Source organism: Rhinopithecus bieti, unplaced genomic scaffold (assembly GCF_001698545.2).
Source record: "Rhinopithecus bieti isolate Rb0 unplaced genomic scaffold, ASM169854v2 scaffold_2272, whole genome shotgun sequence".
Lineage (NCBI taxonomy): Eukaryota > Metazoa > Chordata > Mammalia > Primates > Cercopithecidae > Rhinopithecus > Rhinopithecus bieti.
Genome location: NW_016804163.1, coordinates 182,473 through 209,370, shown reverse-complemented (window position 1 = coordinate 209,370; position 26,898 = coordinate 182,473). Strand labels below are relative to the sequence as shown.

Sequence of the window (26,898 nt, the reverse complement as noted above, 5' to 3'; positions counted from 1 at the left end):
TTTTTTTTTTTTTTTTTTTTTTTTGAGATGGAGTCTTACACTGTCGCCCAGGCTGCAGTACAGTGGAACTATCTCTGCTCACTGCAGGCTCTGCCTCCTGGGTTCATGCCATTCTCCTGCCTCTGCCTCCCGAGTAGCTGGGACTACAGGCACCCGGCTAATTTTTTGTATTTTTAGTACAGACGGAGTTTCACCATGTTAGCCAGGATGGTCTTGATCTCCTGACCTCGTGAGCCACCACGCCCGGCCGCCTTTCTGCAACTATTAAGATGATCATGTGTGCTTTTTTCTTTCTTTGTTAGTATGCTATGGTGCATTAATTGGTTATTGATGTTAAACCAACCTGGATAAATCTCATTTGGTCAAAGTATATAATGCTTTTTTATATGTTGCTGAATTCAGTTTGCTGATAAGTTTTGGCCAAGCATGGTGGCTCACGCCTGTAATCCCAACACTTTGGGAGGTCTAGGCAGGAGGATTGTTGGAGGCCAGGAGTTCTAGACCAGCTTGGGCAACATAGGGAGACCCTGTCTTTACAAAAAATAAAAAAATTAGTAAGTTGTGCTGGTGCATGCCTGTGGTCCCAGCTATTTGGGAGGCCAAAATGGGAGGGTCACTTGAGCCTGGAAATGGAGGCTGCAGTGAGCCATGATTGCACCACTGCACTCCAGCCTGGTCAACAGAGTGAGACCCTATCTGTAAAATAATAAAGAATTTTGTATCAGTGTTCATGATGGATATTGATTTTTAGTTTTCTTGTGATGTCTTTGGCTTTAGTATCAGGGTAATACTGGCCTCACAGAATGGCTTGTGAAGTGTTCTTTTCTCTATTAGCTGAAGGAGTTTGTGAAGATTTGTATTGTTTTAATCTTCAGTGGAATTTACCAGTGAAGCCACCTGAGCCTGACCTTTCTTTATAGGAAGGTTTTTAATTATCAATTCATTCTTTTTTTGTTTGTTTTTTGTTTTTGTTTTTGTTTTTTTTTTTGAGACCGAGTCTCGCTCTGTCGCCCAGGCTGGAGTGCAGTGGCCGGATCTCGGCTCACTGCAAGCTCCGCCTCCCGGGTTCACGCCATTCTCCTAACTCAGCCTCCGAGTAGCTGGGACTACAGGCGCGCACCATCACGCCCGGCTAGTTTTTTGTGTTTTTAGTAGAGACGGGGTTTCACCGTGTTAGCCAGGATGGTCTCCATCTCCTGACCTCGTGATCCGCCCTCCTCTGCCTCCCAAGGTACTGGGATTACAGGCGTGAACCACCGTGCCCGGCTGTCAATTCATTCTTTACTCATTATGAATCTATTTAGATTCTGTGTTTCTTTTTGAGTCAGATTTGGTAATTTGTGTCTTTCTAGGATTTTGTCCATTTTCTCTTAAGTTTTCTAATTTGTTGGTAAAAGGTGGTTTATAATATTCCCATATAATCCTTTAAATTTCCGTAGGTTTGATAGCGATAGCCTCTCTTTCATTTCTGATTTTGCTAATTTATGTCTTCTCTCTTAATTTCTTTGTCAGTCTAGCCTAAAGCTTTGTGTGTTTTGTATCTTTTCAAATGACTCACTTTTGTTTTTGTTTATTCCCTGTTGTTTTTCTGTGTTCTATTTTATTAATTTCTACTCTAACATTTACTATTTTATTCTGCTTTCATTGGGTTTAGTTCTTTTCTAATTTCTTAAGGGTGAAAGCTTAGGTTATTGATTCGAGACCTTTTCTGATATAGGCATTGAATGCTGTACATTTTTTTCTAAGCACTGCTTTAGCCACATCCCATAAATTTGTGTGTGTTTTGTTTTCATTCTGTTCAAAATATTTTTTAACTTTTTCTTCTGATTTTTAGTCTTTGGCCCACTGGTTATTTAGAAGTGTTTTGTTTCATTTAGAAATACTTGGTGTTTCTCTGGATTTATTTCTGTTGTAGATATATAATTAATTTACTTCCGTTGTGGTCAGAGAACATGCTTGGTGTAATTATAGTATCAGTCTTTTCACATTTATTGAGGCTTTTTGAGACAGTCTTGCTCTGTCCCCCAGACTGGAGTGCAGTGGTGTAATCATGGACAAGGTGCAGCCCCAACGTTCCTGGGCTCAAGTGATCCTCCTGCCCCAGCTTCCCATGTAGCTGGGGCTACAGGCATGTGCCACCGTACCTGGCTAATGTGTTTTTAAATTTTTTGCAGCGACTAGGTCTCACTATGCTGCCCAGGCTGGTCTTGAATTCCTGGGCTCATGTGATCCTCCCACCTTTGCCTCCCAAAATTCTGGGATTACAGGTGTGAGCCACCACACCTGGCTATTGAGGCTTATTTTGGTGTATCCTGAAAAATGAAGCCTTGAAAAAATATTAGTTAGGTCGAGTTAGTTGATAGTGTTGAAGCATTATATATCTTGCTATTTCATCTTTATTTGTTCCATCATTTGTGAAATTGGCTTTTTGAAATCTTCAAGTATTATTGTTGAATTGTCCGTGTCTCCTTTCAATTCTCTCAGGCTTTGCTTGATGTATTTTGGGGTTTTATTAAGTGCATATGTGTTTATAATTGCTGTGTCTTCATTATGTATTGACCCTTTTATCATTTTGAAATGTCCCTTTTTGCCCCTAATAATACTTAAAGTCTATTTTGTCTGATATTAATATAGCTATTGTAGCTCTCATGATTATTATTTACATGGAAACTTTTTCCTGTCCTTTTTAAGCGGTTTGCGTCTTTCTGTGTTAGGGGAGCCTGTTGTAGCCAGCACATAGTTGTTTCTTTTTTCAAAAAGATTTAGTCTGACAATTTCTACTTTTTGAGTAGAGTGACATCAGCAAACTTTTCTGTGAGGGTCAGATTGTAAATGTGTTAGGCTTTGCATGCTTTATGACCCCTTAACAATGCAGCTTTATGGCTGCAGTGAGAAAGCAGCCATAAAAGATACGTAACAAAGTAGGAGTGGCTTTATTCCAAGCTTTTATTTATGAACATTGAAATTCAAATTTCATGTAATTTTTGTGTGTCACTTTTGTTTTTTTATCATTAAATAATAAAAAAACAATTTTATAGCTTATGAAATACACAGAAAGGATGATGCGCTGAATTATGCCTGTGAACTAAAGTTTGCTGACTCCTGGAGTAAGGGTGTATTAGTCCACTCACACTTAATGTGATTACTGATTCCATTGGATTTATGTTCGTCATTTTGCTATTCTTTTTAAATTTTGTTTTTGTTTATTTTTTCCTCTGTTACTGCATTATTTTGTGTTAAGTGCATATTTTTTGGTGTGCCAATTTAATTCCTTTGTTGACATTTTATTTTTTAAATAATATTGTCTAAGTGATTTTATTCGTGGTTTCTCCACAAATCACTCCATGTATCTTTGCTTATCACAATGTATTTCAAAATAATGCTACCTTAATACTGATAAAATACAGACACTTGGCTTCATGTCTCCTTTTCCTCCCCTGACTTTATGCCATTATTTTAATTTTTGAGACAGAGTCTTGCTCTGTTGCCGAGGCTGGAGTGCAGTGGCGTGATCTTGGCTCACTGCAACTTCCACCTTCCAGGTTCAAGCGATTCTCCTACCTCAGCCTCTCGAGTAGGTGGGATTACAGGCATGCACTACCACGCCAGTCTAATTGTTTTGTATTTTTAGTAGAGACAGGATTTCACCATGTTGGCCAGGCTGGTCTCGAACTCCTGACCTCAAGTAATCTGCCTGCCTCAGCCTCCCAGAATGTTGGGATTACAGGCGTGAGCCACCATGCCCAGCCTGTGCTATTATTTATGTAAATTACTATATGTTGTATGTTATAACCTCAACGGTACTGTTAACCGTTATTAACCTATACAATCTCATGGCCTTTGAAGAAGAGAAGAAATGAAAAAAATGTATTTATAGTATTTAATTTTTTTTTTTTTTTTTTTGAGACGGAGTCTCGCTCTGTCACCCAGGCTGGAGTGCAGTGGCCGGATCTCAGCTCACTGCAAGCTCCGCCTCCCGGGTTTACGCCATTCTCCTGCCTCAGCCTCCTGAGTAGCTGGAACTACAGGCGCCCGCCACCTCACCCGGCTAGTTTTTTGTATTTTTTTTAGTAGAGACGGGGTTTCACCGTGTTAGCCAGGATGGTCTTGATCTCCTGACCTCGTGATCCGCCCGTGTCGGCCTCCCAAAGTGCTGGGATTACAGGCTTCAGCCACTGCACCTGGCCTATAGTATTTTAAATTAACCTACACACTTATCATTTCCAGTCATCATCAAATGTGATGAATTCAAAGCACTGAATGGTTGCTATTGACAGTTTAGTCCAGCTTCATAGTTACATTTAGGGAAGGAGATTTATTGGCCTCCTCGTTCCTTTTTTTAAAATATAGTTTTATAAATGATTTTTTTTTTTTTTGAGACAGGGTCTCACTCTGTTGCCCAGGCTGGAGTGCAGTGGTGCAGTCACAGCTCACTGCAGACTTGACCTTCCTTCCCAGGCTCAGGTGATCCTCCCACCTCAGCCTCCTTAGTAGCTGGGACTGCAGGTATTTGCCACCATGCCTGGCTGAGTTTTTGTGGGTTTTTTTTTTTTTTTTTTTTCAGAGACAGGGTCTTCCTATGTTGCCCAGGCTGGTCTTGAACTCCTGGGCTCAAGCAGTCTGTGCACTGTCCCCATTTTCACATGAGGAGACTGAGACATGGATGTCCAGGGTCATTAGGAAATAGTAGTTGCGACATGGACTCTCCTCTCCTGTCTGTGCTCTTAATCATGAGGTTCTGTGTTGCCATGCCTGATGTTAAGTGAGTGCGCATTCAAGTAAAGTGGCAGTTTCTGAATTACGCACCAAGGGTTCAGCACTTGTATCCATTACTTGGTAACTTCTTTTGTGACTTTGGGCAAATTATTAAACTAAGTTTGCTCTTCTATAAAACGGAGATAAAAATAGTGTCTTCCAAGTAGAGCTCTTGTGAGGATTCAAGAAGATAAACATAACATTTGCGCGTGCATAATCTCCAAGTGAGTGGTGGTTGGAGCAGCAGCAGAGGTAGCAGCCTTAGTGATAGGAAGGCTTCCCTCATTCCTCGTGGTCTGAGTTAGGTGTGGCTCTGAGTGCTGATGGCGTTCTGAAATGTGTTTCTCTTAGAGCACTTCTGACAGTCTCCTGCAGATGTCCACCAATGTATTCTACACTAGAATCTAAGATCCTATAAGGTAATGAGTTCATCTTTCATCCTTGTGTTTTTGCTATTGCTTGAAGAGGGAAGCAAAAGGCTGAAATGAGGTACTTGGAATGAGGCAAGGCACGAGGGTAATACTTTGCTTCATGAAATTAAAACTTTAGGAAGAATTGGAACAGTTTGAGAAGGCTTATGGGAGATGGATTAAGGAAAGTTGTTTATACCTTTGGCCCTGAGAGCATCAAGGTCCTGCTTTTCATAATACCAGGTGACTGAAACACAGAGATAGGGTGTTTTACTTAGAGTGCCTTATTTTACCTTAAATTGTACCTGAACACTTTATGGGGTGGAGTGGTTGTTTTATAGTAATGTAAAATCTGCTTGACAGTTACAGAAAACTCTAATATGGAAAATAAAAGTCAACTGAGCCTCCTTATCCCTTTTCCTGTTCACTAGAGATGTAATCACTGTTACTTGTATATTCTTTGAAACATTTGCTATGCACTTTTAGGCGTATAAACATATATACAAATGAGATAATCTTTGCGTTTAGTTTTATAGCTTGATTCTTCCCCCAGTACTGTGTCGTGAACATCTTGCTTTATCTCTATAACATTGCATTGTATTGATTATCATTTATTATACTAGTCTAATGATTTTTTTTTATTTATAGTTGCTTCCTGACATTTAGGTTCCATATTTTTGCCAAAATGAATTATGTAGTAAATGTTTCGTGTAGAGAAGTGAGCTCTAAAATCAGTTGTGTGATTTTAGGCAAGTTCCTTAACCTCTCTGTATCTCAGCTTCCCCATCTATACATTGAGAATGTTAGTACTTCTACTTTTACTAGCTGCAGACATCTGTATAGCCTAGTATGAGCCAGGCATTGTTTTAAAAAATCACATATATTAATGCATTTAAACCTCACAACTAGCCTGAGTGATGGATACTGGTATTTCTAAGATGATTCCATGGTGGAGAGAGAATACAGTACGTGAACTTATGCAGTCTGGTTCCACAGTGGATAGTACCAAACGTACGGGGTTATAACAAAGACTTAGCACATAGTAGGCCAATATGTGGTCTGTATTTACCAATATTAGGTCAGTGATCAAGTAATGTTTGCTTTTTTTTTTCAGTTAATGCAATAAGGAACATTGTTGTCCATATGTCTTTGTTTTTGGCATGAGTATATGTCCAAAGGACAAATCACTAGTAGCCTCATTCCTTGGTTAGGTGTATATCAGTTTAAATTTTTGGTAAATGTTTTCAAATAATCTTTTACAAAGTTGTAATTGACTTCAGTCATGAGTTATGAGTACCAAGTTCAGGATGCCTTTCCCAACATTGTTAATAGTTTAAGGTTTTCAGACTCAGATGAAGAGTTATCTTGTTTTGGTTTGAATTTCCTTTTCAATGAATTTTAAAAATTGAGATATAATTTGCATACAGTGAAATCACCTTTTTTAGTTGCATTTTGTTGAGTTTTGACAAATGCATGCAGTCATATAAACACCACCACAATCAAGAAATAGAACAATTCCCATTACCCCAAAATTCTTTAGATTTTTTTTTTTTTTTTTTTTTTGAGATGGAGTCTTGCTCTGTTACCTAGGCTGGAGGGCAATGGCGTGATAATGGCTCACTGCAACCTCTGCCTCCTGGGTTCAAGCAATTCTCCTACCTCAGCCTCCTGAGTAGCTGGGATTACAGGCAAGTGCCACGCACCACCATGCCTGGCTAATTTTTGTATTCTTAATAGAGACAGGCTTTCACCATGTTGGCCAGACTGGTCTCGAACTCTTGACCTCGTGATCCGCCTGCCTCGGCCTCCCAAAGTGCTGGGATTACAGAGGTGAGCCACTGCGTCCGGCCCATGGATTTTTTAATGATGAATGAATTGAGAATATTTTAGGGTGTTGATTGGCCACTTGAATTTGTGTTCTCCCTCTTGCTTTCATAATTTCTTTTTTATTCTTGCCTTTCTTATTCCTTTCCATCATTCTTTTTGTGTGATGTTTGTTTCTATGCTTTGCCTGCTTGCTTTTAGAATTGTTAGACTTTCTCTTACTGATTTCTAACAGCACAGTTTATGTTACAAAATTAATCCTTTGTCATATATGTTTGCAATTTTTCTCTGTTTTTTGCTTTATGTCATTTTTTGGTTATCAAGAAATTTATACATTTTGCACTGTCAGCTTTATTCATCTTTTATGGATTCAAGGTTTTATGTTATGTATTAGAAGGCCTTCTGCAGTGCAAGGCGTTTAAAAAATTTTTTCTCCAACTTTTATATTTTAAAAATATAAATATTTATATATTTGATCTTTCTGGAATTCATTTTGAGATAGGAAATTAAGTAAGAGCCCTGCTAGACCCACTAGTCCCAAAAGTTTCTCCCACCTGCTCATCATCGCTCATTGATAGTTCACCTTTCCCTGGTGGTCTTCAGATGTCTTCTCAATGACATACTCTTCCCATATGTCTCTTGGTCTATTTCTTAACTTTCTTTTTTTTTTTTTTTTTTTTTGAGACGGAGTCTCGCTCTGTCACCCAGGCTGGAGTGCTGTGGCCGGATCTCAGCTCACTGCAAGCTCCGCCTCCCAGGTTCACACCATTCTCCTGCCTCAGCCTCCCGAGTAGCTGGGACTACAGGCGCCGCCACGTCGCCCGGCTAGTTTTTTGTAGTTTTAGTAGAGACGGGGTTTCACCGGGTTAGCCAGGATGGTCTCGATCTCCTGACCTCGTGATCCGCCCGTGTCGGCCTCCCAAAGTGCTGGGATTACAGGCTTGAGCCACCGCGCCCCGCCTATTTCTTGACTTTCTATTCTGTCTTTCCCCTTCTCCAGTGTTAAGCTGTTGTCACATGTTTTAATATCTCAGGTAGCTCATCCTCCTTCAATTAGTCTTTTAGAATTGTTCTCTTTTTGTTGTTTGCATAACAAAGTTAACTTCACTGTCATTTTGTTGACTTTCTTGAAAAAGCATTATTGGTGTTTTCTTGGGATTTCGAGTCAATATTTTGAGAGGATTGAATTGTTTTACCTAAGAACAAGATGTGTCTATGTGTATTTGATCTATTATGATTCTCTACGGAGTTTTAAAGTGTTTCATGTAGTTGTACATTTCCTATTCACTTTTTTTGAAGCTGTTATAAATAGGATCTAGTCTTTTGTTGTGTTTTCTTATCTGCTTCTTAAAATGATAGAATCTACAAAAATTAGCCGGGTGTGGTGGCACGCACCTGTAATCCCAGCTACTCGGGAGGCTGAGGCAGGAGAATCGCTTGGACCCAGGAGGCAGAGGTTGCAGTGGGCCGAGATGACGCCACTGCACTCCAGCCTGGCGTCAGAGCGAGACCCCATCTCAAAACTAAAAATAAAAAAGTCATAGAATTACTACTGATTTTTACGTATGAATTTTGTAATTGGTCACTTGACTGTTTTCCCCAATACAGTCATGCCCTGCAAAATGACAGTTTAGTCTATGATGAATTGAGTGTGTAATATGGTCCTATAAGATTATAATACCATATTTTTACTCTACCTTTTCTTTCTTTAGATATGTTTAGATACACAAATACTTACCATTGTGTTACATTGCCTACAATATTTAGAACAGTAATGTGCTTTACAGGTTTGTGGCCTAGAAGCAATAGGCTATACCATAAAGCCTAGGTAAGCTATACAATCACAATTTGTGTAAATCCACGCTATGTGTGCACAATGACAAAATCACCTAACATACCCCTGTTGTTCAGCGGCATCTATTGAATTTTCAGGTGTTTAATCATTTCATAAGGATGATTTTGTCTTCTCCTTTCCAATATTTATTTTTATTTCTTGTCTAATTCATTGGCTAATATGTTGGAAAAATGCTAATTAATAATATTGATAATTGATGTCCTTGTTGCTGGCTTTCAGCATTTCTTCATTACAGCTCTGATGTTTTGTGTGTGTGTGTATGTATATATGTGTGTGTATATATATATAACATTAAATGTCCATCTGTTTCCGTTTTGCAGTGGGTTTGGGTGTCAGGAATTGATGTTTAATATTTTTTCAGATCCTTTTTGTGACTCGTAGCTATGATCATATTATTTTACTCCTTTTATCTAAAGTAGTATATATTAATAAACTTCCATATTAGAGCCACGGTAGCAATGCCTGGATATACCTTATCTAGTTGAATTGCTTTTCCCCTACCACTTCCAACGTTTGCTGGTATTTAAGGTTCGTACTTCAGTGTTCCTAAGTGAGATCAGTTTTGATTTTTTTTTTTTTTTTTTGGTCATCTTTGTCAAATTTTGGTATCAGTATGCTTTTGACCTCAGAAATAAATTTGGGAGCTTTGTGTTTTCTCTGTGCTCTGAAGTGGTGTTGTGAATTTTGGACCTGTCTTCATTGTCCTTCCCTTTCTTCTCCTGAAGGAAAAAGAGCCATGGTGGTTCCTTGATCATTTTCTCAGTTTCTTTGACAATTGTTAGCTTCTTTTGGATTCCTATGTCTTCTGCTGCAAAGTTTGATGATATATATTTTGCTATAAAATTACCCTTTTCATCTGAGTTTCAAATTAATTTTCATAGAATTTTCAAAGTAATTTTACACATTTTGATTCCTCACGAATGTGTGGTTATTGCTCTATTTCTAATGTTGTATAAGCACATTTCCCTTTCTTGGTTATGCCAGCTAGTTGTTTACCAATTGAGTTTTCTCTTGTATAATCAAAGAATCGAATCTTGTAATGTTTAATGCTGTTTCTTTTTATTTTCTAATTCATTAATGTGTGCTTTTATCGTTATTTTTTCTGATTTTTCTTTTGCTGGCTGGGGGTTTATAATTACTGACTTCTTGAATGGAATGCATAATTTGTTTCTCTTAATTCCTTACCATGTAGTTTTGTAAATGTTTAAATCTTTGAATTTTCTGTGGACCCGGTTTTAGGGTCTTGCAGAATCACATGGATTTTGATATGTAGCTTTTTTTTTTTTTTTTTTGAGATGGAGTTTCGCTCTTGTTGCCCAGGCACTGCAACCTCCATCTTCTGGGTTTAAGCGATTCTCTTGCCTCAGCCTCTTGAGTAGCTTGGATTACAGGCACCTGACACCACGCCCAGCTAATTTTTGTATTTTTAGTAGAGACAGGGTTTCAGCATGTTGGCCAGGCTGGTCTTGAACTCCTAACCTCAAGTGATCTGCCTGCCTCAACCTCCCAAAGTGTTGGAATTACAGGCATGAGCCACCTCGCCCGGCTGATATGTGGTGTTTTCATTTTGTTCATATACCATTTTTGTTCACTTTGAGATTTTGTCTCTGACTTGAGTTATTTAAAGATGTTTGATTTTAATTTAATTTACTTAGTTTTGTTTTTTTTTTTTTTGCTTGTCCTATTTACTTTTATTAATGCCTTGTGGTTAATTAAGGAGATCTCTCGGACTTTTAAAATTTATGAAGGCTTTAATTGGAGCCTTTAGTAACTGTTGCCTAAGTTCTTGAAAAGGAGATGTGTTCTCATTTTTTAGGGTATAGAATCCCATATGTCTAAAAGATAAATTAATTTTGTAATTTAAATTTGCTATATTCTTCATTTTTGTTTACTTCATTTTCCTGGGCTGAAAGAGACATTTTAATGCTGTTCCATTTTATGTTCAAAAATTTTTGGCAGATTTTTTCTTCATTGTATTATGGCTTATGCTTTTCATAATGTGCCCCTTTTCATTGTGTTTGACCAGTTTTTCTTGAATGCAGTGCCATCTTGTTACTCTAGCTTCCCCATTGCTAGCCTATGCCTTTTCCATTCTTTTCTGTAAGAGGACTATTTTCTTTTCAAAATTTTCAGAATTGGTGTTTGTCAGTTAATTGAAAAACTTCACTAAACTAGGGACTCGTGTACTTTAAACATTTTATTTTAAATTAAAACAAGTAAATACACTCTCATTAATTTCTAAATGTAGGACCAATGTGTTTTCTTTAAACATCTATTGCTTGAAGTCTGTATCAGCCTAAATGATACAATCTGTATCGTTATGTAATGTGTCTAGGATTTCTAGTTTAGTACTTCTTTTAAGTGTTAGAATTAGAAGTTTAATTGCCTTTGCAAAACAATTTTTGTACAAAGGCCCAGTTATTTTTTTCAAGGTAGCATAATGGAATTTATTTTTTATAATGTATTTTTTGTTTCAATAAGTTTTGGGGGAACAGGTGGTTTTTGGTTACATGGATAAGTTCTTTAGTGGTGATTTCTGAGATTTGGGTACACCCATCACCTGAGTAGTGTACATTGTACCTAATGTGTAGTCTTTTATCCTTCACCTCCCTCCCACCCTTTCCCCTGAGTCTGCAAAGTCCATGGTATCATTCTTATGCCTTTGCATCCTCATAACTTAGCTCGCACTTGTGAGAACATACAACGTTTGATTTTCCATTCCAGAGTTAGTTACTTCACTTAGAATAATGCTCTCCAGTTCCATCCGGGTCGCTGTGAATGCCATTCTTTCGTTCCTTTTTATAGCTGAGTGGTATTACACACACACACACACACACCCCACATTTTCTTTATCCACTCATTGGTTGATGGACGTTGGGTTGGCTCCTATTTTTGCAATTGTGAGTTGTGCTGCTATGTGTGTGCAAGTATCTTTTTCATATAATTTTTTTTTCCCTCTGGGTAGATACCTAGCAGTGGGATTGCTGGATCAAATAGGAGATCTACATTCAGTTCTTTACGGAATTTCCACACTGTTTTCCATAGTGGTTCTAGTTTATATTCCCACTAACAGTGTACAAGTGTTCCCTTTTTACCACATTCTTTTTTTTTGTTTGTTTGTTTGTTTTTTGAGACAAGACCCTACTCTGTTGCCCAGGTTGGTGTGTGGGTGTGCATGGTGTGATCTTGGCTCACTGCAACCTCTGCCTCTGGGTTCAAGCAATCCTCCCACCTCAGCCTCCTGAGTAGCTGCGACTGCAAGCACGCACCATCACGACCCACTAAGTTTTGTAATTTTTGGTAGAGACGGAGTTTCACCATGTTGGCCGGACTGGCCCTCAAATGCCTGACCTCAAAGTGATCCACCTGCCTCAGCATCCCAAAGTGCTGGGATAACAGGTGCGAGCTACTGTACCTGGCCTATTATTTATTATAGACATAGTTTTTTTTTTTTTTTTTTTTTAAAGGAATGTTTCCCTAGTCTTTTGCCTGTACCTGATTCTGCAGAAAACATTTTAGCCACTCACATTTATTATTTCTAAATCAATTAGCACTATTTTATATAAATAATTTTCAAAATACACTTATTTGTTCATATGTTTAAATTGCATAATGAATTTAAATACAAAAAAAAAGTTTGCATCTGAGTATCAGCCATGCCCAGGATCTGTCTTTGGTATTGGAGATATAGCAGTGACCACTACTGAAAACATTCCTGATCTCAAGTAGAACACACTTAGTACAACTAGCTGGTAGCATAAGAAAATCACAGGCACAGTGAAGAAGAGAATAGTTGGAAAGAGTGGAAATACTGGAGAGATTTTATGATATTTTGAAACTTTCTGAGATAATTTGTTTTAGTGTGTCCTTTCCATATATAACATATGATTTTTTTTTTTTTTTTTCAGTCAGATCTTAAAATGTTTTTCTTCTAGGCTGGGCGCGGTGGCTCACGCCTGTAATCCCAGCACTTCGGAAGGCTGAGGCGGGTGGATCATGAGGTCAGGAGTTTGAGACCAGCCTGGCCAACATGGTGAAACCCTGTCTCTACTAAAAATATAATAATTAGCCGGGTGTGGTGGTGGGTGCCTATCATCCCAGCTACTCATGAGGCTGAGGCAGGAGAATCACTTGAAACCAAGAGACGGAGGTTGCAATGAGCTGAGATCGTGCTATTTCGTGCCATTGCACTCCAGCCTGGGCGACAAGAGTAAGATTCCATCTCACAAAAAAAAAAAGAAAGAAAGAAAAAGGAAAAAAAAAGTCTAATACTTGGATTTACTCCATTTATATGTATTGGTATAACAAACATTTTGGAGCCTACATCTTATATTTCATGTTATATTTGTATTGTAATTCTTTTTTATTATATGGTCTGTTCCATTCTTCCTTTTTCTGTTCTCCCTTTCTGGGAAGACTTTGGTATCTCTTATCTTTCCTTTTTTTCCTAAGGGAATGGCAAGCAGGGTTCCCACAGGTTCAGGAGCAGGGAGTAGAATCGAAGAAGCTGCGATGAAAGTGCATGAGCCATGCAGGTTCAGAAATTGACAGTGCAACTTAGGGTGTAGAGGGATATTTACAACGCTATTAACTTTTTATGTGGATTCTTTGCTTTATGTTAAAGTCTTTACTCTTTTAAATTGCCTTCGCAGATAATTTAAGCCTGTGGCTCTGGTCTGTGGATCCTCTTTCATCATAATGCTGAATCATCATTTGCCTTTTTCACTGATGGGACAGAAAACAATGATGGATAAAACTGATGATGCCTCACCATGAGTCAAGGCAGTGGCACCAAACTGTAATAGTAAATGTAATCATAGTCATATGTTTTTTACTTTAGTAAGAACCAAGCACTTTAGTTAAAAAAAAAAAAAAATGGTTATACTTATGGATGCCATTAATGAAGCTATAAAACTATTAATTTTATGAAATCTTTACCCTGAGCATACATCTTTCTAAAATCCTTTTATGAAATGTGAATATTTCAAAGACACTTTCCAGTACGTGCTGAGGAAGGGTGTCTCCAGGGGAAGCGCTTGTTGTTTGAATTGCTGGCTACACTAGCTAACTAGCTCCTTTTTTTGTGAAATAACCACTTTTACTAAAAACAACAATCGATAGACACACATGATTAAAATATTTTCCCATAAATGATCAACATGAGTCGTCACTTCAATAAAAACACATGACAGTATTGTTGCCAGTGATAAAATTCAAAGTTTCTTTTTTTTTTTTTGAGATGGAGTCACGCTCTGTTGCCCAGGCTGGAGTGCAGTGGTGTGATCTCGGCTCACTGCAGCCTCTGCTTCCTGGGCTCAAGTGATTCTCCTTCAGCCTCCCGAGTAGCTGGGATTACAGGCGTGAGCCATAACGCCTGGCTAATTTTTGTATTTTTGGTAGAGACGGGGTTTCACCATGTTGGTCAGGCTGGTTTTGACCTCCTGACCTCAAGTTACCCTCCCAGAGTGCTGGCATTATAGGCACGACCAATGGGTTTGAATGTTATAGAGTAAAAAATTTCATGTTATGGTTTCAGATTTTACAGGGCAATTTAACATTAAGAAACTGTCATTCATTGAGCTTTGATATAGTATCAAAGAAAGATACCCATAGTTATATGAAAAGGTTATTAAATAAAATATATTTTTCCTTTTTCCAACTATGTATCTGGAGGAGGCTGAATTTTCTTCTTACAGGTAGTCCCTCATGCACAGTTTAATTACCCACGGTCGATAGTCATCTGAAGACAGCTAAGTGCACTACAGTAAGATATTTTGTGAGAGAGTCCACATTCTCATAGCTTTTATTACAATATGTTGCTATAATTGTTCAATTTTATTATTACTTATAGTTGTTAATCTCTTACTTTACCTAACGTAAAAATTAAACTTTATCATAGGTATGTGTGTATAGGAAAAAAGCAAAGTATACTTTATATAGGGTCTGTACTGTCTGTGGTTTCAGGAAGCCACAGGGGATCTTGGGATGTATCCCCTGCAGATAAGAGAGGGCTACTGTTCTGTGACAGATTCAGTGCAGAAGCAGACATGAGAGTCTGGCTGTCTTCCTTTAAGTCAGGCAGAAGAGATTTACAGTAATGTCATGTGGTGCCACTTTCACTGATTTTTATTATCATTCATGAAAATGTTATTTATGTTAACAAGTAAAGAGTATATTGTCATTTTAAAATACATATAAAATTAGGCTGGGCACAGTGGCTCACACTGTAATCCCAGCACTTTGGGAAGCAGAGGTAGGAGGATTGCTTGAGGCCAGGAGTTCAAGACCAGCCCAGGCAACACAGACCTCATCTCTACAAAAAGTAGACAAAATTAGACCTCATCTCTTCAAAAAGTAGACAACATTAGCCAGGCATGGTGGCGTGTGCCTATAGTACCAACTACTCGGAAGGCTGAGGTGGGAGGATCTCTTGAACCCAGCAGGTTGAGGCTGCAGTGAGCCGAGATCATACCACTGCACTCTAGCCTGGTCAACACAGCAAGACTCTGATTCTGTGTCTTCAATAAATAAATAACAAATTTTCTCAGGATTTTCTTTTCTTTTCTTTTCTTTCTTTTTTTTTTTTTTGAAGACAGTTTTCATTCTTGTTGCCCAGGCTGGAGTGTAGTGGCGCAATATCAGCTCACTGCAACCTCTGCCTCCCAGTCTCAAGCAATTCTCCTGCCTCAGCCTCCTGAGTAGCTGGGATTACAGGCACACACCACCATGCCTGGCTAATTTAGTTTTTTCTTTTTTTTGTATTTTTAGTAGAGATGGAGTGCACCATGTTGGCCAGGCTGGTCTCGAACTCCTGACCTCAGGTGATCCGCCTTGGCCTCCCAGAGTGGGATTACAGATGTGAGCCACCATGCCTGGTCTCTCAGTTTTATTTTCTAGTAGGGTACATTTCAGTAGACACAACCCACATAAACAATGCTTATTCCTGTCTTCCAATAATTTGTAAGAGAATAAAGGGGTTCTGAGACCAGAATGTTTGAGAACTACTGATGTAAGCAGTAGAATGACAGGTAGGACAGTTTGGTGTAGAGAAAGAATGTGAGCTTTGCAAATAAATAGCCAGGTTCAGATTCTGGATCTGCTGTTTCTAGTAACAAATTGTTTAACTTTTTTGGGCAAATTCCAATCTCTCTGATAACCAGTTTCCTCATTTTATAAAATGGGGATAATAAAGCTGTTTTGTTTATTGAAGGTTAATTAGTTGTTTGATCTTTTTAATTTTTTCATTATGTGTTATGATGACTGACAGACATGACTACCTCAAGTCATTTCTTTTAGAAGAGGCTGAAATTATTTGAAGAAGTTATCCTTTACCCATATGGATAAAGTATTTAAATGTGTAAAGCTTTTTCCCTTGAAACTTTATATACATTTTCAAGTATATGTGTAAACTTAAAATTTTACAATTAGAAAAGCAGTAAAACTAATTCAGAACATTTACTTAGGCATGAGACAGATGGTAATCCTGTAAAAGATGGCATGTATTTTGGATGTGCAAACAGAAAACAGATACTCTTAAAATTTTAGAGTAATCTTCGCCTAGAATATGAAGGGAAGAGATAAAAGACCATATGGCCTAATAGAACTTTCATAGTTTGTAATGTGTCTAGGATTGCATTTTGTTTCTTTAATATTAGTATTGATTAATAGCTTACAAATATGGATTGGTGGTTGAAAAAGGAATAATTTTCGAGTAGGTAATTGCCAGGTACTTTTACCGTGGTTGCTAGTCTCTCGTGTTTTGGGGTATGGGCGTGATAGTGGGAAGCAGAACTATTTGAATCTCACATTTAGTAGGGTTAATCAGTTACTGATTCTGGCAGTTATAATATTTCATTATGCTTGGGTAGAAGACATGCTACTAAGACACTGAGTTCACCTAATATACAACTTCATTTACTATTCAAAAGTAACTGGTGCTTCAAATATTTTAAGTTTTTTATTTTTTACAACTTACTCGGAAATGTAGTACATGACAGTAGACTTTTAAAAATTGGTTCTTCCTTTTTGGGGACATGGTATTACTGATCCCCTGATAGGTTGTCTGAACTGAATGGTTTTTAGTAAGGATGATTCCATCTGCACACCACCCAAATCCTACCTGTAACTAAAAGGAGACAATTGTCAGGTTCTCTCTCTCCTGTCAGTTTCCACCTTGTGTACCATTATATTACAGAAGGGTTGATACTACAATTTATCTGTTCATACATCTGTCTCTCCTACTGGATTAGGCGACCATCAGTTATTTATTAATCTGTGTATTGCCACACAGGGCTAAGCCAAGCTGACTCAGCAGAGGCCAAGTAGGGGCTTAGTAAATGCAGAGTGAATTCATGAATGGGATCAAAGCTAGAGCCCTAGTCTTGTGCCAAGAAACTGAGTGGTGCAAAACTGCTGGTTTGGGAGGCTAGAATCTTGTTCTGGGCTTTATTAGCATTTCGCTCAAGTCAAGCGAGTCACCTTGTCAAGGCATACTCTGATGGTTGCAGAGAAGGCAGAACATGGCTTTGGAGGAAAGAAAACATTCCACACAATGTAAACACAAGGCCTTTGCAAAGTAGTGTTAGGATCACTTAACGTGGTTTATGGAACCAAGATTTTTTCTTGTGAAATGACTTTCAGAAAGTCTTTACAGAATGGAAATCCTGTCATTTCAGTGTAGAACAATGTACAAAAAAAGTTTAGAAAATATATTTCTGGATATAGAAGTAAAAATTTGCCATGGGAAATTGCAAAAGAAGAAGAGTGAGAAAGAATAATTCTGGAAATATGTTTCATAATCTTCCAAATCGATCAAAACTAGACACATGGGTTTTTATGGATGTACTTAAGAGATGAAGCTTTTCAGCCCGCATGCATTGGGCTTCTTCCTTCTCTGTGCATTGGGAACTTGAAGGTGAATGATTCTTGTTCTGAAGGAACATCTCTACATAATGAAATTCTTTTTGTTTATTTTGACACATGCTTAAATATTTAAAGTATGCATAAGTTGTTGAGTTGACTAGGCTTGTTACTGCAGTTCTATGGAGCGCCTTTATTGTCGTCCTGGGACATGGGCGGGCAGCAGAGGAGCAGTCAGGGTCAGTGCTGAAGGAGTGTGCCGGTCTAGCTAGAGTCCAGCTAGGAAGGACGTGAACACTGGCCCACACGTTAGAGATTATAGCAAAAAGCAAGGTGCCAAATGAAATAAAGGTAGATACAGGCTTGTTCTTTATAAACATCATGAAATATTTGCCAAATGCTCATGTGTAGTAGGCAGTGATCTGCTCTGCTGGGTGCAATAGAAATCCCGGTCCTAACAGAGTTGACATTAAGAAAAGACTGGGCTGGGCACGGTGGCTCATGCCTGTAATCCCAGCACATTGGGAGGCCGAGGCGGACGGATCACGAGGTCAGGAGATCGAGACCATCCTGGCTAACACGGTGAAACCCCGTCTCTACTAAAATACAAAAAATTACCCGGGCGTGGTGGCAGGCACCTGTGGTCCCAGCTACTCGGGAGGCTGAGGCAGGAGAATGGCTTGAACCCGGGAGGCGGAGCTTGCAGTGAGAGCCGAGATCGCGCCACTGCACTCCAGCCTGGGCGACAGAGCGAGACTCCATCTTAAAAAAAAAAAGAAAGAAAGACTGGGGTATTGTTGTTCAGAAGCTAAAGGATTAAAACTGACTAAAATAAAACTTTTGTGGAAATATTTTTTGATATGACTCTTCTTTTTATTTTTTAGAAAATGGCTCCAAAGGTTAAATGAAGCAGGACAAATACATAGATGCAGCCTTGCAGCCTCTCCAGATGTTTGGGGATAATATTCCAGATAGAAATTTTGATCCCTTGGATTAGGTAACTAGTCATAATGAAGAAAATTAGTCTTAAAACCTTACGGAAATCTTTTAACTTGAATAAAAGTAAAGAAGAAACTGATTTCATGGTAGTACAACAACCATCGCTAGCCAGTGACTTTGGAAAAGATGATTCCTTGTTTGGTAGCTGCTATGGTAAAGATATGGCCAGCTGCGATATCAACGGTGAAGATGAAAAAGGCGGAAAAAACAGATCGAAAAGCGAGAGCCTGATGGGTACGCTCAAAAGGCGGCTTTCTGCAAAACAGAAGCCAAAAGGCAAGGCGGGCACACCCTCTGGGAGCTCTGCCGATGAGGACACCTTCTCCTCCTCCTCAGCACCCATAGTCTTTAAAGACGTGAGAGCTCAGAGGCCGATAAGGTCCACCTCGCTCCGCAGCCATCACTACAGTCCCACGCCGTGGCCTCTGCGGCCAACGAACTCCGAGGAGACCTGCATCAAGATGGAGGTGAGAGTCAAGGCCTTGGTTCACTCTTCCAGCCCGAGCCCAGCCCTGAATGGCGTCCGGAAGGATTTCCACGACCTCCAGAACGAGACCGCGTGCCAAGAGCAAGCCAATTCACTGAAGAGCTCGGCCTCTCATAACGGAGACCTGCATCTCCACCTGGATGAACATGTGCCTGTCGTTATTGGACTTATGCCTCAGGACTACATTCAGTATACTGTGCCTTTAGATGAGGGGATGTATCCTTTGGAAGGATCACGGAGCTGTTGTCTGGACAGCTCTTCTCCCATGGAAGTCTCTGCCGTTCCCCCTCCAGGGGGAGGGCGCGCTTTCCCCGAAGATGAGAGTCAGGTAGACCAGGACCTGCTTGTCGCCCCAGAGATCTTCGTGGATCAGTCCGTGAATGGCTTGTTGATTGGCACCACGGGAGTCGTGTTGCAGAGCCCGAGAGCGGGTCACGATGATGTCCCTCCACTCTCACCATTGCTACCTCCAATGCAGAATAATCAAATCCAAAGGAACTTCAGTGGACTCACTGGCACAGAAGCCCACGTGGCTGAAAGTATGCGTTGTCATTTGAATTTTGATCCGAACTCTGCTCCTGGGGTTGCAAGAGTTTATGACTCAGTGCAAAGTAGTGGTCCCATGGTCGTGACAAGCCTTACAGAGGAGCTGAAAAAACTTGCAAAACAAGGATGGTACTGGGGACCAATCACACGTTGGGAGGCAGAAGGGAAGCTAGCAAACGTGCCAGATGGTTCTTTTCTTGTTCGGGACAGTTCTGACGACCGTTATCTTTTAAGCTTGAGCTTTCGCTCCCATGGTAAAACACTTCACACTAGAATTGAGCACTCAAACGGTAGGTTTAGCTTTTATGAACAGCCCGATGTGGAAGGACATACGTCCATAGTTGATCTAATTGAGCATTCAATCAGGGACTCTGAAAATGGAGCTTTTTGTTATTCAAGGTCTCGGCTGCCTGGATCTGCAACTTACCCCGTCAGACTGACCAACCCAGTGTCCCGGTTCATGCAGGTGCGCTCGTTGCAGTACCTGTGTCGTTTTGTTATACGTCAGTATACCAGAATAGACTTAATTCAGAAACTGCCTTTGCCAAACAAAATGAAGGATTACTTACAGGAGAAGCACTACTGAAAGATTGAGAACCCTGCATCTTGCACTTTGGGAATAAGAACAAAGGATTGAAATACAGTTTACAGACTTTCATTGCCATCAAAATATTTTGCTGCCATAACTATTTCAGTTTTATGTGTAAAAGAGTCATCAGTTTGTTTAGGGGTGGGGAAGTGTCAGCAAGGTGTCTTGGGTTTATTTTGGTTCTTTAAAAAGGGAAGTCTTGAGGTTTTAGAGGTGTGAATTATCTTTCATCAATGTGCAGAATAATCACAATGTGAATTATCAAATTCTCCTAATGCCCCTCCCCCCAGTCCTTTGCTGCTATCCACTGTGATTTTTATGCATTAAAAGCACATTTCATGTGTATTCAACCCTAAGTAAAACTGAATGAAACTTACAGAATGGAAATTGCTATGTCTTTTTAAATGGCCCATTTTCAAAAGATAGTGTTGAATAAACATACCTGTGTGATAAAACACAGAATTTACTATACACTGAAGATGAGTTTTTAATCTCTTTAAACAGATTTATTTAGAATCGTGAATTGACATAATCCTGGGTAATGGAACGGAGATCTGCAACTTATCTTTTAACAACACTTTTTTCTAAATTATTTCTAAGGTTGTGCTAATTCTTTTGGTTGTGAAAAGTTGAATTTTTCTGTTGCCTTCATTTTCATCTTATAGTTTGTCTATTTTAATAAATGGCCTTACATTAAAAAATTGTAAAGAAATGTATACCACCAATTTAGAAATTGTTGCCTTTTCTGTAATTGAACTCGGGTACAAATTGGCGCATAACATGGAAACCTATGGAACTAGAATTATTATTAAAGAAATATTAGATGATCATAGCTTCCTGTGATAGCATTTTTTTGTGTGTTACCTATACTTTTGGTAAAATGTTTTATCTGTGATTTCTTTAGCTTAGTCAGCATTTTCTTGGGTGAACTTGATTGTCAACTAATTTTCATAAATGAACTGGATTCTCTTGCAACATTAATGTTTATAAAAAAGTTTTAAATTGATTTGAATAGAAAGAAAACATTGTTTTAAAGTTGGACTTATATTTTCTTCTATGTAGTTACTATAAAAGTGTGCTGGATTTGACCAATCCTTACCCCACTATAAAGAGAACCCTTGATGACTTTAGTTTAAAATTGTGGAAATTGTGGTGCAATTTTCTCACAATGTGAGAAAATTTTAAACCATATTAGATAATGTGGAAGTCATATTGTCTATCATGTATACTGCCATTTAAAAATAGGTTTTTAAAATTTAGCTAAGTCTTAAGTAATTTGCCATTGCTGATTTATCTCCTTGAGTCGGTTGTTGGGGAGGGATGTTACATTCAATGATTTTTAGTTATTTCGAAATGCAGAGTGTTTATTCATTTCACAGTTCTGCAATGGATGTAGTATTTTGGGATTGCCCTGTCCAGAAAATTTTCAGCTACACACCTTTAAAGGAAAAGGTTTCTATTTCAGATGAAACTTGTAATTTGGGATGGTTCTTCCTTTGTCACTTAAAGGAAGAGATAGGAAAAGTCTCTTACCCACTTTAAACATGAGGGTAAAGGTTTAGGTCAAACTTACTGGCTTTGTCATTGAAACATATCTGAATCCTCACTTTTTTCTCTTTGTTTTTTAGGGTCAGAACTGAGATATTACCAAGAAAAGGCACAATGCCGTAATATTATGGTCTTATGGTATTTTGACTTAAAGGGGAAAAGGTACTTAATTTTGGTGGGATGTTGATTGTACCTTGTTACAAAGACTCTTTCATTTTCTCATATGTTTTCTCCTAATAAGATGGAATATGGAGTAGTATACTGTAATAATATAATTTAAGTGTTCATTATAAGCTATTTGGATTAAGAACTATTACAGAGTTGTAAGCTTGTTATCAAATTAATGCAAGACATTTAAACTATTTTTTTGCAAAACTATTTATTTTTAAAACAACTTAAAGTATATCTAGGGTGAGTTAAAAGTCCCTGTGCATCTATATTAGATGGCAGGTTTTGTCACAGAGTCACTGTGTATTAATAATAAATGTTGAAATGGCTTCTCCGTGTCTCCAGAAGCATTTACATGTCCTCCTTGTGAGATCATGGTGCACAGAGGTCTTTGGACTGCCCTGAACCCGTCTTATGTGGACATAACCTATTCCCTGCGTTTTCTCATCATGTCATGTGTTTAAGATCTACCCGCTTAGTGTCAAGATTATTCAGATTTTCATCTAAATGTTTTTAAAATTGTATTTTGTGTTTTAGTGGAGGACAGTCTTGATACCGATCTAATTCAGAAAGCCAAATTTTGATGCGCTTTTGTATGTTCATGATATATACTTCAATATGCCCTTTTCTAATCTAGTTTGAAATTGTTAGATTCTGATAGTATAATGATAAAGTCAAACTATTTGCCAAAAAGTTAAATTTACAAGCAGAAAGATGTTTTGCGATATTTTCTACTTTTGTGTAGAAAGATAACCATTTGGGGTAGGCAGCACAACAATGTGAAAGATTGGCTTTATATGATAGTAACACAGTCCGGTTAAAAGTGGAAACAGGGAAAAGAGAGAGAGAAAACTCATCATTTAGTTTGGTCTAGACACAATTTGGTTAACACAATTTGGATTCTATTGGCAGTTGACATCTATGACATGGACACAGCCTATGAGTGCTTTTTAAATACATGCTTCTAAAAATCTGCACTCAAGGCAAGAAAAAACAGGAAAGCTGTATCCATTTGCCATAATAGATGAATCAGAGTTGTTTTCTATTAAATATTTCATCACAAAATATGATGGAGGCCAAAAGCTATTTTTTGGCTTACTATAACACTATTATGCATTTTTATAAATAATAAGAAGGCTATAGAAAGTACTTGAAAAATATCTAATTCTTTCTCTTTCTGTCTGAGGAAAACTCTTTCTACTTGGTGCAATAATCTGAAAATTTAGAAGGTCAAAATATGTCACAGGAAATGATCATAGAACTAAAAATAGTTTTTAAGGAAACCAGCTACACGGGGCAACCATCTTGCTGTTGAAGAAAATAAAGTTCCAAAAGGCTAAATCATTGGCATAAATGAAACAAAACCCAAAGTATACATTGTAATTTTTGAGCCAGTATTATTGAAACAGGATAAAAGTTACTAAAATCTAACATAGGTTAATGCAATGTCTCTGCTAGTGCTACAGGTTTAAAATAATCTTGGTAACAATGCTTTCAGAAATGCCAATTTTAATTACTGTACATTTCACATTGTATATGGGAGATAATGCTTTACGAATGAATCAGAATAATACATTTTCATTTAAATCTTAATTGCTTTTCATCCAATGTGTAGTCTTAATTTCAAAATGAACTCACTACCAGCAATAGGCAGTTTTCTTGAATACTCTAATAAGGAACAATAGCCAGTTCCGTGAATAACTTTAAAATTCTAAAAGTGTTGGTACACTAGCAGTCACAAATTTGGTTTCTTTTAATACTTTTTTAATCCTGTAAAGAAGGTTTTTTATAAACATTCTTTTTATTAATCAGTCATAACATGGCAAAGTGTGTAGTTGCTGTTTCTGAAAAGTGATCCAAACTCTACATCCAGAGATTATGAAAAATTCTTATAGAATTTTGTAATAGTATATACATGTTGGGTTAAAGAAATTTCATAGTTGTTGGAGTGCCATGAAATTAATACTTGCAATTCAGATTGCGGTAGTTTACACTTTTTCTGTATGTTTCAAATCAGGTGTGTACCATTTGTACTGAGAACACCACAGAATGAATTATCCAAAGTCCATTGATTTTAATATGTGTTTTGGTTTGTAAACAAATTATAGTAATTTCTTGCACATTTTTGGAAATTAATTGTATAAGAATTTATGTATCTGCTTCTAGATACAGTGTGTAAATAAAAAATTTCGTTCACAAGACCTGCCTTGTAGTCTACTTAATACCCTGAGAGGTGCCTGATTTTAATTAGTATGGGGTTAACTAGATAACTTCTGGGTGTCCCAGGAGCTGCACAGGGGCTGGAGGGTGAGAACCAGCAAATTTTAGTAAAAATGGGAAAGCAGAATCTTGTCCCCAATGGAAAATGGAGGATGTCAGCTAGTGGTGCTCATCTCCGAAAGCCTTCCACGTGAAGGCTGGAGGAGTTTGGAGAACTTGTACTAAGCAAAAACACTAAATTAAAACTGACACAGTAATGAAATCTCACTGAAAGAAGGCTAGGCTAAATGGTACAATGTTTGGATTGTGACATATTAAAAAGCATGTCACTATTAATATTTCATTGAAATAGAACCAGGTCATTAAAGTTCATATAGGGGTCATTCAGACATTTTTTCATAGATAAGAAAGAGTTCTCCTTATATCCACTGTATTTAATTTTATCAGAGTTCTTAAACATGGGATTAAACACTCACTTTATTTTGTTCGAATACTTTGTAGACAGATTCTTTTTTTAAAAAAACCATGGCTAATTCAAAGATGAATTTTCGACTGATCTTGTTTAGAATGTATCACAAATTTTCACTTGAGAGAAACCCAATTTGGATTCAGGGGAATACAAATAGTGCAGACTCTAACCCCATTTTCCAGAGCTGGTATCAATTGACAGCATTGATGTTAACGTTATACTTTGCTGATGACGGTGCTAACGAAATACTATGAGATTATCGTGGGATCAAGAATTGTGCAAAAGAACAGACTTCACAAACGTACACCATCACCAGGTAAACAAACTGTGAACTATTTTAGAAAATGAGTGTTTCATATTCATCTACCTCTTCTCTAGGGTTATTCATTTAATAAGACAGACGAACAGGGAAGTTTGTTGAGGCCAAGCTGCATTCCTTGTAGGTGCTTGTCCTGAAAGGCCACCTGTGAGGAGGGCGAGGGTGAGAGCAGGTGGATGCTCTCAGAAGATGACAGACCTGCTGCTAGGCTGCCAGATAATAACAGAAAATACTGTGCCTGCGTCAGAACTTCCATAATAACATTTTGTTTGCTATAGCCAATGTTTTTTGCTCCCACCTCTAAATTTTGCTTTTTTTTTTTTTTTTTTAAGCCTCACAGATTTTACTTCTGCTTTTCCTAGGCTTTCAACTTTCTGGATCGAAAATAGTTTAATCTTTATTTCTGTTGAATTTAGCTTTCATGTCTGCTGTTTTGGCTTAGTGGCTTTTCTTCTTTCAGATCTTCAGCTTCATTTACAATTCATCGGCTTTTTTTTAAATGGTTGTTTAATTCTTTTAACTTTTGTTGTATTTCAGTTTCTAGTTTTGGGGTTACCTAACCTTTTGAATCCTCTTTTTAGCAAAACGTGACTCTTGTCTTCCTTCCCTTCGAATGGCTCGTTTTGCTGATGCATTTACAGCTGCTTTGACCCTTGCGGCTCTAGCCAAGCTCCCCCTCATGTTGGAATTGTCCAGGACAGTTTTCCTAGACCTTCACCTCTCAGACTTTACAGTTCCATAGGGTCTTTGTGTTCCTTTATGGAAACGGCAGATTGGATGGAGTAGAAGTATTGGTTTATGACATAATTCAGTCCTAGTAGGAAGATCAGTCATAAACTCCAGGAAACAACCAATGGATTTGAGAGTGAAAAGTACCTTTTGCTTGTTAAGATTTGATTACAGGCCGGGCACGGTGGCTCAAGCCTGTAATCCCAGCACTTTGGGAGGCCGAGACGGGCGGATCACGGGGTCTAGGAGATCGAGACCATCCTGGCTAACACAGTGAAACCCCGTCTCTACCAAAATACAAAACTAGCCGGGCGAGGTGGCGGCGCCTGTAGTCCCAGCTACTCGGGAGGCTGAGGCAGGAGAATGGCGGGAACCCGGGAGGCGGAGCTTGCAGTGAGCTGAGATCCGGCCACCGCACTCCAGCCTGGGCGACAGAGCGAGACTCTGTCTCCAAAAAAAAAAAAAAGGTTTGATTACAGAAGTCAAATCCACAGACCCCGGGAGTGTCCTAGGCCTGACGCTGGCAAAGAACCAATAACAGTGAATATCTCGGTGGGCATTAATCTCGGGGCACAGCTGAGTTTTGTAGCCAGATTCCTAGAACGCTTTCGTACCAGCCTATATTCTTCCCTCCTTAATACCAGGCAGGCAGTCTCACCACCACTTTTGGAGGAGTCATAGGAGGGAAAGGCTCCCTTACATAGAGCCAAGCAGAGCTGGCTAGATCAAGGTTTATAAATAGGGCCAATTGTCTTTCCTAGAGAGAATTGTGGGCCGTCAAATCTTGTCCTTGGTTAACTTTGGCTTACAAACAGGGTAAATATTAAATTGAGCAGGGCATGGTGGCTCACGCCTGTAATCCCAGCTTTGGGAAGCTGAGGTGGGTAGATCACAAGGTCAGGAGTTCGAGACCAGCCTGAGCAACATGGTGAAACCCCATCTCTACTAAAAATACAAAAATTAGCCAGGCATGGTGGCATGCACCTGTAATCCCAGCTACTCAGGAGGCTGAGGCAGGAGAATCACTTGAACCCAGGAGGCAGAGGTTGCAGTGAGCCGAGACTGCACCACTGCACTCCAACCTGGGCAAAAGAGTGAGACTCCATCTCAAAAACAATCAA

The 26,898-nt window shown here is 38.6% G+C and overlaps 1 protein-coding gene across 4 annotated transcripts in view; it reads left to right on the top strand.

Moving 5' to 3' along the window:
• The window catches only part of SOCS6 (suppressor of cytokine signaling 6), a 42,815-nt gene extending 18,574 nt beyond the window's left edge, over window positions 1-24,241 (top strand). For 3 of the 4 annotated variants that reach the window (XM_017867068.1, XM_017867069.1, XM_017867071.1), the window contains one exon: window positions 18,588-24,241. In XM_017867068.1, the coding sequence (XP_017722557.1) occupies window positions 18,714-20,321 (1,608 nt within the window). In that variant the 5' untranslated portion in view covers window positions 18,588-18,713 and the 3' untranslated portion in view covers window positions 20,322-24,241. Of the gene's footprint in view, window positions 1-13,503; window positions 13,655-18,587 lie in introns of those variants that run through there. The other variant, XM_017867070.1, reaches the window with a different exon arrangement.
• Window positions 24,242-26,898: the final 2,657 nt, after the last annotated feature.